General features: G+C 38.6%; 1 protein-coding gene across 12 annotated transcripts in view; it reads right to left on the bottom strand.

Annotated features, from left to right (window-relative positions):
- Window positions 1-2,244: 2,244 nt before the first annotated feature.
- Window positions 2,245-15,511, bottom strand: part of LOC127433535 (kelch-like protein 13) — a 67,287-nt gene continuing 54,020 nt past the window's right edge. For all 12 annotated transcript variants that reach the window (XM_051685605.1, XM_051685563.1, XM_051685596.1 and 9 more), the window contains 4 exons: window positions 14,324-14,520; window positions 13,421-14,216; window positions 8,661-8,774; window positions 2,245-3,581 (listed from right to left, as the gene is read on the bottom strand). In XM_051685605.1, coding sequence (XP_051541565.1) covers window positions 3,088-3,581; window positions 8,661-8,774; window positions 13,421-14,216; window positions 14,324-14,520 — 1,601 coding nt within the window. In that variant the 3' untranslated portion in view covers window positions 2,245-3,087. The remainder of the gene's footprint in view (window positions 3,582-8,660; window positions 8,775-13,420; window positions 14,217-14,323; window positions 14,521-15,511) is intronic.

The following is a 15,511-nucleotide window of genomic DNA, read 5'->3' on the forward strand; positions in this document are numbered from 1 at the left end:
CTAGATCGCAGAGGCCAGACCGTTGTGTGCAAGGTATGGAGAAATAACATCTTTTTGCAGGTTGGGCTGAAACAATACACACTTCATGGACAACTACTAATAAAGTAGTTTTTTTTTTGTCTCTGATGCTATCTGGTGTTCTGATCCTCTGATAGACTGGTTAAATGTAAAGAAAATATGAAGTCATGCATCCCGCACTTTCTTACATATTACTCTTCCAGGAACAATTATGGGATCATGAAGAGCATGCTTAGTGCATATCCCCCCCCACACACACACACAAAAAGGCAATCCATCTGGAGTTACATTTATCAGAGAAGTGCAGTGAAAAAGGAAAAGACCTTTAAAAAAATAGACTTCTTGTACACAATTCAAATATTAACAGTATTGCAGCCGACACTTTCTCTCTTGCACACACACTCTCTCTCTCTCTCTCTCTCTCTCTCTCTCTCTCTCTCGGCTCTCATCTGTGGTCGCCCTTGACCCTGCATTTAGTAGTTTTCCCATGATGCTTTAATGCAATTTAGAATAACTGCTGCAGCCCTGGGCCAAAACACCAACCAGGCCAGATAGTCCCCACACACGCCAGGCAGATATACTGTACACTCTCACTGCAGTAGTTTGCAGTCAAACTGAAAAAATAATGTCTGTGACACGCACTGTCAAAACTCACTATTCACTAGACTAAATTAAATTTGACAAACTAGCACAAAACTTCCCCATAATTATCATGTTATAAAAGACATGAATTTGTTGACTGCCCCACAGGGCCATAGGGTGAGTGTAGATCTAGCCCTGTGGCTCTTATAAATTGTGATAGACTAGTGACCATGTTTCATCTGGAAAGCCACCACACATACAGATTGTGTCACCTTGGCAACCTGGGTACCACTAACATGACAGGCTGAAGTGACACCAGCATGTGTTAGAGAGTGCGAGAGAGATATTGATAAATAGAGCGAGTGAGAGTTATTTTGGTAGACAATTTTATGTTGGACCATTTATAATCACTCGCCAATAAAGAAAACCAAAGACTGTTCGAAACAAGCCAGAAAAGAACAATTTGAATTCAAAGCTTCACTTTAACGTCATTCAGTCATACATTCACGTAATGTCTTGCACGCCCACATTTATCTCCATCCACAGTGGAGACGTGGGCAGCATCCGGCTCTCCAGACAACCTTGGAGTCTCTGCTCATGATAAGTCCACTGAAGACCCATATATACACCAGGCTCTTCTAATAACTGGTGAATTTTAATAAATGGTTCTGATCCTGGATGCTGATTGGTAAAATATATATATATATATATATATATATTAGTAACAGCTATGTATCACTGCACATCACCCATAGCTATCAACCTTAGTTCTAAGGTTTACAAGACAAGGAGTATATCTTCTGGTGCAAGAATGACTTTGCTTAGTAAAATAAAGTATTAAAGAAAATTTAGTAATCATGTATTTATGTAGTAATCATTTTATAAAAGCAATAAGGCTCTCAAGGCAATGCTTTCTTGTGAATATAGTCACTGCTAAAGGGTTTGTAGGCACTCCACTGCGTGATTTTCAAAATACAGCATGACCTCTTGTACCTCATTAGGGCCTAGTCTTTACGCTTATATGCCTCTGTTACAAGGAGTTAGCCCACTAAAAATCTACTTTGTGAAGAAAAAAGCCCTTTTAGAGACCTTAAAGGTGCTGAAAGCGATTTTTTCATGGAAAAGTATGCAAAAATGTTCCTACTCCCTTAAAGATAATAATGTAATACGTGTCCTGAGATATCTCACCGGTCTCTGTGACAGCTGTAGACTTTGTAAACAGCAAATAAAAATGTGTCTGCGACGCTTTCCACCTGTCAATCATTTTGCTCATTCTCATAGAGTTGTATTTGAAACATATCATTGAGGTTATGATTAATATTGTTTGTCAGTTGAGGGTAATATTGTGCCACTGTTGAATTTGACAGCCACAGGAACAAACAATTCTGCTCTTTTGCTTGGTTTTGGTCTCAAAATTATCTTTGGAGGGCAGAGTTTTTGACTGAGGAAGAGAGGCATGGCTAGGCTTACAGCACCTTTAATCTCCTGGTAAATACCTGTAGGAGCCAACATTGTTTACAAAATCCAAAACATCCAAAATTGCTTTCTGTAATTTCTCTCAAAACCATACTAGAGGCTGTGGGACTGCCATTTTACAGTAGCTTTTTGGAAAATTTACAGTAAATGTAATATAAACAACACCATTTTTTTTCCTTTCAAAATTCTGTTTATTAAATTTAGAAAACACAATTCTGTTAATGGTTCATAACAACAGCAGGAGTAACTAAATTAAATATCAGTTAGAGAGGGCGGGATGGGGGCAGGCCAACCCCCGAGTTTAAAACTGTCCTCATCCTGTGGTCAAAGGTCAACTAACCCCCTGAGAGAGACAAAGAATGAGGGTACAAAATTGGGCAAGAGGAAAAAAGTTGAGCGTGGACAGAAACAGGGAAAATGAGCAGGCAAAATGAAGAGAAAGTGATGGGAATGAGAGAACCGTGAAGGGGGAGATGACCTCAGAATTGGGGGCATCAGGGAAATGTCTTCATAGCAAAACTCCGAGACTCAGGTAGAAAAGTTGAATTGCAAAGTCTTTTGTTTTTCAAGTCAAGGTTATTCCTGCCAAAAGAGACAAAACAAACCCCAAAAATGCAGTGTTAACATGTGATTGAGCTCAACCCTTAGAGTATTTCCATTTTCCTTTCTCATCGCAAAACAAAGAAGGAAAAGGGGATGAAGGAGAGAGGGATGGAAGGATTTTTCAGCATTAGCAATCAGGAGGTAGGGAAAAGAGAGATGAGGAAGAGAAGTGGAATTATTTAAGGGAAGGGAGAGGAGATTCACCACAGACAGATTGAAACGTATTTCAGAGGGGAGTGCAAACATTGTCTTTTTCCTGTGGGGACAGAGAAAGAGAGAGAGAGAGAGAGAGAAAAAGATGCATGTACACACAGGGATGGAGCTGCTTTAGTCTATCAATCCATCCATCTGTTCATCAAGCATTCTACCCCTTTATTCCTCTCTCTCTCACTCTCCCTCTATCCATTCTCAAGGAGCAGAGAGGGGAGACTCTCGATTCAGTGAGCCAGAAAGCGAGAGGTCCTCTGGTGGAAACACAGTCAGTGTGCAGGCCCTTATGCCACCGAGGGACTCAGGCAGGTCGAAAACTTTATGCCATTCGTCCTTCTCTGGGTCGTACTTTTGTACGATCTCCACCATGCAGCGGTTGTTCCACGAGTAGCCGCCCACCACATAGATCTTATTCTCAAACACAGCCACGCCCACATCACTCTGCCCGCGCAGCATGGCTGCGATTGGTGTCCACAGGTCGAGGGCGGGGCTGTAGTACTCGCAGCTCAGCACGTCATCGTAGTCGCTAGTGCCCCGGAAGTGGTTTCCGCCGATGACATAGAGGCGGTCGCCAACAGTGCACATGCAGTGCAAACCGCGGACTGTCGTCATGGGAGCCTTCTGAGTCCACTTGTCTGCATCTGGGTCAAAACACATGAGCTCTTTCTGGAAGGTGTCGTGGGTTATTCCACCTGCACAACAAACAAGAGGGAGAGTTCACACAACTTTTCTGCTCGCACCTTTTTAGAAAGCTTTGAAGCATGCATGTACATAATTCTGGAAGCAATGGATATACAAGAAGTAATACATAATTTCCACATACACAAAACAAACTCTCTCATGGTCTGCTGAGAAAAAGATTAAAGGTTGTATGTACTTCACTAAACACACACACACACACACACACACACACACACAAAGCCAAATATCCACAACCCACACACAAGTCCACACACAGTCTGAGGTTCCGTGGCTGAGACTAGAGGGAAGCAAAGGAAAAAGACAAGAGAAGAAAGAAAACAGGACATGCCTACAGGGAGGGCTGAAAATAAAGACAACTATTCCATCAGGCACCTGGGCATCAGCCAACTAGACCCTCCTTCCTCTCCCTCTCTCTAAGTCTTGCCTTCTAACTCTTCATCCATCCCTCTCTTCACTCAGAGAGACTGGAACCCCCCCCTCATATTTGTGAGAGACAAAATACAAATAAGCTAAAGTTTAAATGAAATAGGGAGGCAACTGGAAAAGAGAGAGGACAAGGTGAGATTGGAAAACAAGAAAAATGAGAGGATGAAAAAAGAAAGCAACAATTAACAGAGCATGATGCAGCAAATAACAACAAAAAAATAAAAATAAAAACAGATATAGAAGACAATTTCATATATAAACACAAACGAACAATGTGAGAACAGGGCTTAAATACCAAATACCCAGAACACCAATTCATGACCTATATAACGCGGGGGGGGGGGTATTGCAAGCGTGAAGACACAGACATCAGAGTAAAAACAAAAGGAACAGCAGTTCCAAAAATACTTCTGCGTAATGAAGAAAGAGCATGGGTGAAAAAAGGAAAGGAAGAGAGAAGTGCGAGAATAAATGTAAATGTGTGTGTGTGTACATCACCAGCAAAATACTCAGCGCTTTTGTGAGTTTCCACACATGCATAAATAAGTACACAATGCTCCAGGCAAAACTGAGAGAGATATGGGGGTGGGGTCTGAATAGAAAATAATACTTTATATAATTTAAAAAAGGGTAGTTTAGACAAGAATATTTACAGCAGACATTACCACTTAACAAACTGCACTGCGATACAGACAAGATCAATGTTTTCCCAGTGAAGAACAATGTTTCCATGCCATCTGCCACTATTACCAAACAAACAAAACAAAACTGATTTCAGAATATTCAGCTGAAAATTATAGGATGCACTAGGGTTGGGAACTGAGAACCGGCTCTTATTCAGATCCTGTCCCACTGTTTAAATACATACCAGAACCGGATTAATTGCATGACTTTCAGTTCTGTTAACAATTCTCGAACTTGCATTCTTTTGCTGGTGCGGACAGAACACCAAACTAAAATACAATGACAGTGTTTCCTGCACTACCATTTAGCAGCACTGCAACACCGCTAATGAATCAGCAGCGCAAAAATACAGTGTAACCAGTGTAGCCCAATTCCTGAACTAATGACTGTTATGGGTTCTTTTGGATCAACTCTGCAAAACGTACAGCAATTCCTCCAGAAAGAATTTCATCATGTCCGATTTGAAATTAACCAAAAAATTTGACTGTATGTGAAATTAAGGCTTGTGAGACTTAAATCAGAATAATTACTGGACGGTTGTTGATGTGACTGTGTGTAGTTAAAGATACACATTATGTGTTTTGTTGTAATTCATGGTATTTTATTAACTTGAATGGATGAATAAAATATTTTAATTATAAAGTGTAAACACACCATTTGTTATAATCTGTTCTCTTAAAATATGAAATGATCTCATCATTTGGAACCAGTCTGTGGGGGGCAGTAAATTGCATTTCTGATCTCTGAATATTTCTTCCTCAAATTTGCTAAATGAATCACTAATAGAGCCGTTAAATAACCAGAATCATAAAGAGGAATTAGAATCATTAAATTCCTTATGATTCCCATCCCTAAATGGCACTTGATTTTCTCCATCAGCATTTGACTGAATTGTGTAAAGTATGCTAAAACATTATTGGTTCACATTATTTTCTCTGCCTGCCCATGTGGCCTTGATTATGTAAACAGAAAAAGAAAAAACGTGGTTTTAGAGATAATTACATTTTGATTAAAAACTGTGAAAACAAATATTTGTTTCTTTACAATAACAAGCACTAAATGTAAATTGTACTTGTATATTAATATTTCAAAGACAAACAAATGCAAAGATCATATCTTGTGTTGTTGTTTATTGTTATTTGTGCATTAGTTTACCTTTGTCCTTTTTTCTACATGATTGGATTAATTAGTCAGATTTATTGAAAATAGAACAACGTGCACTGATGCACAGTAGGCACATTTATTTACAGTAAATGGATCAAATTTAATTTCATGTTGTCTTTAAAGCAATCTCTCCAATCTAATATCAGAGTATAAACATCAAAAAGGCTTGGCTGTTCTTTCATACATTATTCTAGGCCATACTTACGGCGTATGATGTCTGAATGGAACCTGCCACACAGAACGTTCCTGCCTACAGCCATATTGCCTAATATATAGAGCTCATATATCATGTTAAGGAGTTGAGAACGTTATTTAGAGGTTGCCGGAGGGTTGAAAGAGAGTCATCTGTCTCATGCTTGTGTAAGTGTAAATGCTGATGTATGGAGAGGTTTCTATATGCCTGTAAATGTGTGTGTGGGATCAGAAAGCCTTGAGCAGCCATATCACAGCTCTGTATGTGTGTGTGATCACACCCCTCCTACATACTTCAATGTTCATTATCACACAGAAACACACTCCTCTGATTCATGTCATTACTACATCTCTTCCTCTTACCACCCTATCCAACCTATCTCTCTCTCTCTCTCGCTCTGTTTAACATTCTCAGAGAAAGTAGGACTCATCTCCATAAAGCAGGATTTGAGCTGCAATCCTGTGAAGTGAACATGTGACAGCAACAATCCTGCAGGTTCACACCCTGTGAGAGTGTGTAAATTTTCCTCTATTGAGATGAGAATTTAATTTCTTGCAGTTTGAACGTGTTTGCATGATTAAGAGAATGCACACATTTATCTGTGCTGCCCTATAAAGCCATAATGCAGTAAACACGACAACTCTGAATCTGAGAAAAATGGCTTCAAAGTTTATTGATTGTCCAGCTAAATGTGGATCATGAAATTGTTTTTCTATTTCTTTTAAATCTGAGCATAGTCGAGCAAAACCCAGCTGTCACAGTACAGATCAAAGTTTAAAACACCCATTATACCTACATTTTGACAGAATGTGTAGGTATGGCATTTTGCCTTTGCAGGGCAGTATTGAGAACCCAGTTTCTGCAGCTCTGTTTCAAAACCTATTGTGCTGCCTTCACAGACAACATTTTAAGGCATCATAGGTGCCCTCCCGACATTGAGGCTGTTCCAAATGGAAAGCAACTTTATCAATCTGACTTCTAACATACCTTGATTTGGCCAAATTCTAAGGTAGCATCGCATTTACCACGGAGATGGCAATCCCACAATCCACTGCAATGAGATCAAATAAATGCGAGGTAAAAAGAAATCCAAGAAGGTGGACAAGGTGAGAGAAGTGTATTTTATAAAACATATAATTCATATACTCAGTATCACAGTATCAATAGTTTGAAATAAAAGCAAACTGTCTGTTTTACCCAAAATTATTTGTGTTTGCCATGTATATGAAAACTTCGGACACAGGAAGCCTCTGGCGGACCATACAGCATTCTTAAATTCAAAACTACTGTTTTCTATGAATGTACCCACACTGCCCCTCCCGCACCCAGCTACGACTTTGGAACTACTCAAAATTGAGCCACTGAGCGCTCAATCTGATTCTACTCAAATCATTATCAAGGGACAAAGGCTACATTATTGACTTCGGCCAAGGCTAGAAAAAACTAAGTGTAAACAATTTTTCAGTAACAAGTTTGTCTTTTTGTGGTTTTACAGAATAAAGCCAAGGCAACATGAAGAGAAATTGCATAATCAACGTCGCCCTTTCTAATCTTTCAGTTTGCGCAGTTGCTCATATTTTTTTATTTTTTTTAATACAACTAACCCTAACACAGCTACGTCACTTTGTTCATTCTTTAATAGTCACTGTTTGGACTGCCAACGGCACGTTTTATGTTTGATACCTGTGTCTTGTAATACAAAAGATGCAGAGACTCTTGTTCACGCTTTCATCACTTCACGACTCGACTACTGTAAAGCCCTCTTTTCTGGTCTCCCCATCAAGACAATCAATAAACTGCAATACATTCAGAATTCTAGAGCTCAGGTTCTCACTTATTCAAAGAAATCATCTCGCATCACCCTCATTTTGTTTTCTGTATATTTGTTTGCTATTTGTAAAGCGACCTTGAGTTTGTAGAAAGGCGCTATGTAAAATAAACGTATTATTATTATTATTACCCACGATGCAACACGGCATGGTGCTTCACGCAAGGTGTGACACTGGCTTTAGAGTTCTTCTTGCATCACCTGTATTGAAATTGCAAGTTGAATTGCAAGTCGAGTCTCCAATGTGCTTGATGCACAGTTGCTGATAACGTAGAGTTTCAAATCACTTATAAGGTTTCATTTTAGTTATGATGCAGCCACAGAAGTCAACTATGTTTGAAGGCAGTAGGCAAAAAGGTAGCTCACAAGGTTTTGGAATGCCTGTGTGTGTGTGTGTGTGTGTGTGTGTGTGTGTGTGTGGTGAGAACGTCACATCCTCTCCCTTCAGATATTTCTCTTCCTGTCATTGACACCAGTTACCTGATGTGTGAAAATGTGTGTGAATAAGGATGTGAATGTGCTACTAAATCTAAAGGTGATGTGTGTAATTTTTCAATGTTACGTTTTTCAGTGTTAACCTATCCTAGCTTAATGTGGATAGACAACTTTAAGTCATTCATAAGTTGTTTTCCCCAAAAAAGCTAAACAGAGCGGCTTTATGCATCTGCGCTACCTGTCAGGAAACGCCTCCCACCTGATCAGATTTGATCCGATCAAATCATGACTTAAACATCAAACATATGCACAAACAAGCAAAAGGTACGCGAGAGGTACCTGAAATGTACATGAATCCTCCATAAACTGTGCCTGCGTGTCCGTAATGGGGCTCGTTCATTTTGGCCACGTAAGTCCATTCATTCGTCCTGGGGTTATAACACTCCACAGTTGCTACAAAGAGAGAGAGAGAAAAAAAGAATGAGGAAAAAAGTCAAGTATAAATGCCAAGAAACTAGATGACTTTTAGACTAACAGCTGAGTTAATGTGGGTCCAGGAGGACAGGACAGCATGAGATCTGTCCTACATTAGTCACGCTTTAGTGCTGTTATACATGACCACGCTAATGTAGTCTTACACTTGCACACAGAACATGCACAGATAGAATGGATGAAAGATAAGATGCTGATAACCTGCAACCCAATAAAGACCATATAAAAATAGATTATTATTATTATTATTTCACATACTGTACTGTACGCATCTGGGCCTCTGGCATTCAGCCAAAGAAAAGATGAATTCATATAATATGAACACAAAAAGAGTTTTAATCGCTCTTTCTTTTCTCCTTCATAGACACAAAGACACACCTTTCAATAAGACTGCTGGTCTCATCTAATCTATCCAAATCTGAATCTATGCTCATCTTACATTTTATATAAAAAAACAAATCTGTCCAAACACATTTGAATAATGCTTTATATTGCATTCATCATTCTCAGATAAAACTGATAAAGAAGAGATCTGATTTAGGCGCATCATAATACACTTCCTGTTCAGACACAGTACTGATCCACTCTAGAACTGAAGAGCTCCAAATGCACCTACTTTGGCACATCACTCTTTCATATCAGATAATATCCAACCAATCATAAAACAGCTCTTAATGCGAAGTCTGACTTTTGGCTTAAAGGACAAAAGCAATGAGAGTGGTCTAGATTTCTGTTCATTAAAGCAAATGAAAGCATGAAAATAAATAGACAACAAATTGTTAAATACATGCTGCAGCTCATTTTCTACTAATGGCCTTGACAATTCAGGAGAATCTGCCCAACTGACTGATACAGAACTAAAAATACTACACTCAGTGCTTTAAAAAACAAAACAAAAAAACTTTATCCTTCTGATTACATAGACAGTGCCATTGAAAGTCTGTCCAAAAACAATGACCTTAAATGTCACTCAGCATTTTGTGTCTAGAGGATTTCAATTATCATTTCCTAAAAGATATTTATTAACTCATTTAAAAAAAAAAAAAAAAAAAGACTTAAAATGTATATATAAAAATGAATTGCATGAGACTTGCACAGGCTATTCTCCATTTATTTGACATCTTTCATAAAAAAATGGAAGCTGAATAAGAGTCTCCTTCACCAATTATCTGGGGACTGTAGTTTTAGAAATCAATCATTTGGCATTTGTAGCTCCCATAATGGCGAGTTTCAGCAAAGTTTGCATTGAGTTTGACATTCACAGGTACTGGGCTGTAATATTAGACAGTGGGCAGAGCTCTCAAACATAGTATGGGGTAAAAAGAATAGATTAAACTCAAAGCAATAAATTTGACATGACCGCAATCACAGCGGTCGCTATGGAAATGAAGACCTTGGAAACATGGGCAACTGAGGGGTAAGTAATTTAAGTATTCTGCTAAACATGAGAAAGGCTAGAGAATGTAAGTTTTATCTATAGGGCTGTGAGTCAAAGTGATTGCTCTCTTTCTGTGGGAGGAAATGTTTGTGAGTCCATAATCAAAACTCTGCAGTATGACTCCTGTGTGTGTGTGTTTGTGTGTGTCCTTCCTGTCTATTGTGGGTAACCTCAGGCTGCTTTACCTGGCTGGTCAGGACCTTGTACAGTCTGTTGTGTAAAAGATAAAGAGGTTGTGCATTTGTGTTCATTGTAGTTGACAAGAATATAGGATAATTTGATGGAAATGTTAATTTAGTTTGTGTGCGCACATGTGAATACATGTGGACATCCATGTGTCTGTCTGTCTGTCTATTTCCTGGCAATCCACTTTTGCTATCTGGCGCTATACTGGCATTTTAATTCTCAATGTTCCATTGGGGCATTCACCCTGCAAGAACCATCTCTTACAGTTCTCCTCCAACTTTGCCTGAAATGGTCATGTAACCATAGCAACTGGAATAATTACAGCCAAAGTGCCAAAAGTGTAAGACTTGCTTCAGTGTTTGACTGACTTAACAAAAAGCGTGCACTTTTTTCATATTGTTTAGTCATGATTCACCATTAGTTCCTGTCCAAAAAGCTTTATTGGGTTAATTTTAGAACTGAGAGTCCTTTCAAAACTCCAGAAACGAGCACTCTGAAATAATAGCATTAATTCCCCCCCAAACAAAAAAAGAAAAGGGTGAAAATGTAGGGGTGGAAACATCAAATATAAACTAATTCTTCTTTAGGATGAAGTCAGATCTTTGTATAATTTGGACCAAGCCAAAACATAATATTTTCAGCATCTCTCAAATAGGCTCAAGGTGTTAATCATTTAACATTTATCCAAATTGAAGCAGTATTAATATTAAACTATCTTTCTTCTGTGGAACACAAAAGGAGATGTTAGGCAGAATGTTAGGGACTAGTAGGCTCATGCAATGAAAGTGAATGGTCACAAACATTGTGTCTAACATGTCTTTTTGTGTTCTAGGTTTGCTCAATACCAAAATTTTGGCTTTGATACGATACCAGCCCTGGGATCACTGTTTCACTACTAAATCGATACTTAGAGATACAGTATTCATATTTACACAGTAGACAACTTTTATTTTGTTCTTCCCGATTTTTCCCTGTGGGTTTTTGATGATAGTTTTAATAAGCTCCCCATTCCAAATGAAATGCGGAAATATTAGGGAGCTGAAATCTAAGAGCTGCACTGGAGAAGAGTGTTAACAGCCATCCTTACACTGAACACACCACATCATGAGCATCAATATATATTGCATCCTTTTGCAGTTTAATGATTACACTTGGCCATTTCAAATTGTCATTAATTTCTTCCCAAATAATTTCAAATTCTGTAAAATTTTGCTAATAGCACCATTCTGTGGAAAAGTACCAAAATCAGCAAGACGAAAATACTGTACCGTTTTAAAAATTTTGCCATCTTGATATTTAGTTACTACCGGTATACCGCACAACCCTATTGTGTTCCACATAATAAAGCAAGTTATACACATTTAGTAAGTAAAAGATGAGTGAATTTTCATTGTTGGGTGAACTATTCCTTTAAAGGAATATTCTTATTCCTTTCTCATCATTTAATCACCCTCATGCAATCCCAGATGTGTTATGACTTTCTTTCTTCTGCAGAAAACAAATTAAGATTTGTAGAAGAATATTTATGCTCTGTAGGTTTATACAATACAAGTGAACGGGTGCCAAATATTTGACACTCCAAAAATCACAAAGGCAGCATAAAAGTAATCCACATGACTCCAGTGGTTTAATCCATATCTTCTGAGGTGATATGATAGGTGTGGGTGAGAAAAGTCAAATTTTGCTTGAAATTTTTCTCCCTGCCCAGTAGGGGGCATATGCATGAAGAATGTGAATCACCAAAAACTAGGGATGGGCAATACCACTTATTTTCTTTTCGATCTGATACCAAGTACTTTTAGGCCAATATCACTGATATCAATACCAATACCGATACCTCTATTAAAGTTAATTTTTACAAATTATTTGGATAAAATTAGTAACTTTATTATTACTTAATTTTTTTTCAATATATTTATGGGCCTAAACAGAAAATTATTAGGCTGCTTTTTTTTACCCTTTAAAAATTAGTTTGTATAAGCCACATTTAAAATTAACCATAAAAATTATTATATGGTTACTACTACTAAAACCAAGTTACCATATGGATACTACAGTAATGCTGTAGTAAAACCATGGTTAATTGTATCAAAACCTTGGTTACTGCCAAAAAGAAGAAGAAAAAAAACATGGCTACTACAGTCGTGGTTACTAAAGTCATGGTTAATACAATATTACTACAGAAAATCCATGGTAAGTTTTCATAAGGGTATCATTTATTAACAAGGATTACAGATCATTATCAATGTTTTAACACCTCTGACTTTAAATAAACCTGTAAAAATTGTCAAACAAGCCCATAATAATAATACATGTCACATCTAGGTTTGTCACTACTTAGTGTGAATAACTCCAGATGCTGTTTTTCTCATTACCTCAGGAGAGCACTGCTCCCTCTTTGAACGAGTGCTATGACTGAAAGGGTGAGCGCTGTTTGACTGCTAGTGTATTTTAGCATTTCTGCGCGTCATGATGAGAGGAAGAAAAAATTGTTCCGGTGCCATGCAACTATTCGCTCATATAATAATTTTTTCCACTTTGAAGCTTACGAGATGAATTAATATTCATGTTATCCAAATAATAAGATCACTAGCTAAAAAAAACAACTTCAGAATCGATATTTTTATGAGAGGAACAATATTCTTGATACCACATCATTATTGGAAGTATCGATACTTTAGTATCGATCCACCCATCTATACCAAAAACACAAGAAGAAGAATGTGAAAGTGTAGCCTGACTGAGCAGGGAGGAGAATTTATAGTAAAAATGGACATAAATATTAATCTGTTTCTTACCCACACCTATCAAATCGCTTCTGGAGACATTGATTTAACCATTGGAATCGTATGGATTAAATAATGAGAGAATTTGAATTATTTATAATTCTTTTTGGGTGAACTATTCCTTTAATATTGTTTTTACAAAACATCAACACTTCAACAACTGAAACAGTGAGTCCCATAGAAATCGTTTTACTTACCCAGCTCTCCAGCAGCATTTCTTCCTCCCACAGCGTATAGATGTCCTTTGAGTGCGCTCAGATGAAAGAAGGTTCTCTTCTCATTCAAACATGCCACCTGAATCCACTTGTTATACCTCGGGTCATATCTGAACACAGTATCCACAGCTGTTTTACCTTTCGTGTCATAGTTACTCTGTCCACCAACCACATACAAAAAGTTCCCTATCACTGCAATCCCATGCTGGTAGCGTGGTGCATCCATTGGTGCCAGTGCCTTCCATTCGTGCGCTTTCTCGTCAAAAAGTCGCAACTCTTTACTTACAACTAGCTGTTGCCTCAAAACACCCCCTAGCGTCACTAAATGAGTGTGGTCCGAACGGATTGCAGTTCGTTCTGACTGCATCACTGGCTGCATGTATGGCATCATCTGGTAGTTGCTGGCTTCTAATAAAAGATTAACACATGTATTGTCTGTACGCATGAAGTCGACAGTCTGTACGTGGTTTATGAGTTCTGTTGGACTCATGAGTGGAAATCGGATATTGCGCATTAGCTTGGCAGCATATTCCATGCGGCCTTCTTCGAAACGTAACCAGCGGCAAGCAGATTTAAACAGGTCCAGCTCGCTGCAGTGTTTTAGACTGTTAGAGGTGAGCACAAATGCTAGACGTTCAAATGGAAGTTTGACAAACTCGCCAGTGCCCAGCAATGAGGGAAAATTCTTGAGGATGAAGTTGTTGACATATTTGTCCACCTCAGTGAGGTTGTAGGTGTTGGCGATTCGCCCCACCTCCACACAGTTTTCCAATGACACCTATAGAGGGAGATGTAACAGTGTGTTGGTACTATAAAGTACATCAAAAAACAAAGTCTAAAAGACATTAATTATAAAACAGCATGCTGATCTCATCAGTGTCTTACCCCAGAAATGAGAAAGACTTTGCAGAAGTCGAGGACAGGCAGAATCTGGAGAAAGCTAGCAGCCTCTAGGGTGTCCTGTAGGTTTTCCATGTTGAGAGAGAGTTTGGCGGTGTAAATGAAGTCTATAATCTTCTTTAGCCCTATTCGATTCACACCATGTAGCTTTATACACATCAAATCCTGCTCTTTCATTCCACCTGCGGAAATTTTTTTAAAGAAAAAGCGGGGAAGAGATGACAGAAGGGAGGAGATGAAAGAGAGAAAATCAAGGAAAAGAAATATCACAAAAAAACAGATATAAAATAGGAAAATGGGCAGATGAAGAGGAAGAGGGAGAAAGGGGGAAGTATTTGCAAAAGTGTATCGCAAAAGAGAGGATCAAAAGCAGAGGGGAGAGTGACAGAAACAATAAAGAGAAAGGGAGAAAAAGGAAGAGAGAAGATAAGTGAGTCTTACTGCACGCCGTCACCAATTCTCTTTACCATGATAATGAGCCATTTATTCAAGAGCCATGTTTGAAATAAATCACACCACTTTCATTCATTCAGATGTGATTGTTCAATTATTCAGAGAGAGAGAGAGAGAGAGAAAGAGCAGGAGAAAGAGAGCGCAAAGGATAAATGGAACACAAGAAAGGATAAAAGAAAGAAAAACAGACGGCAGTTATAGAAGTCTTGCAGTGCTGAACCACTCATGGCACATACACTATATTGCCAAAAGTATTCGCTCATCTGCCTTTAGACGCATATGAATTTAAGTGATATCCCATTCTTAATCCATAGGGTTTAATATGACGTTGGCCCACCCTTTGCAGCTATAACAGCTTCAACTCTTCTGGGAAGGCTTTCCACAAGGTTTAGGAGTGTGTTTATGGGAATTTTTGACCATTCTTCCAGAAGCGCATTTGTGAGGTCAGACACTGATGTTGGACGAGAAGGCCCGGCTCGCAGTCTTCGCTCTAATTCATCCCAAAGGTGCTCTATCAGGTTGAGGTCAGGACTCTATGCAGGCCAGTCAAGTTCTTCCACACCAAACTCGCTCATCCATGTCTTTATGGACCTTGCTTTGTGCACTGGTGCGCAGTCATGTTGGAACAGGAAGGGGCCATCCCCAAACTGTTCCCACAAAGTTGGGAGCATAGAATTGTCCAAAATCTCTTGGTATGCTGAAGCATTCAGAGTTCCTTTC

The sequence above is a fragment of the Myxocyprinus asiaticus genome, chromosome 4 (genome assembly GCF_019703515.2).
Source record: "Myxocyprinus asiaticus isolate MX2 ecotype Aquarium Trade chromosome 4, UBuf_Myxa_2, whole genome shotgun sequence".
In the NCBI taxonomy this organism is placed as follows: domain Eukaryota; kingdom Metazoa; phylum Chordata; class Actinopteri; order Cypriniformes; family Catostomidae; genus Myxocyprinus; species Myxocyprinus asiaticus.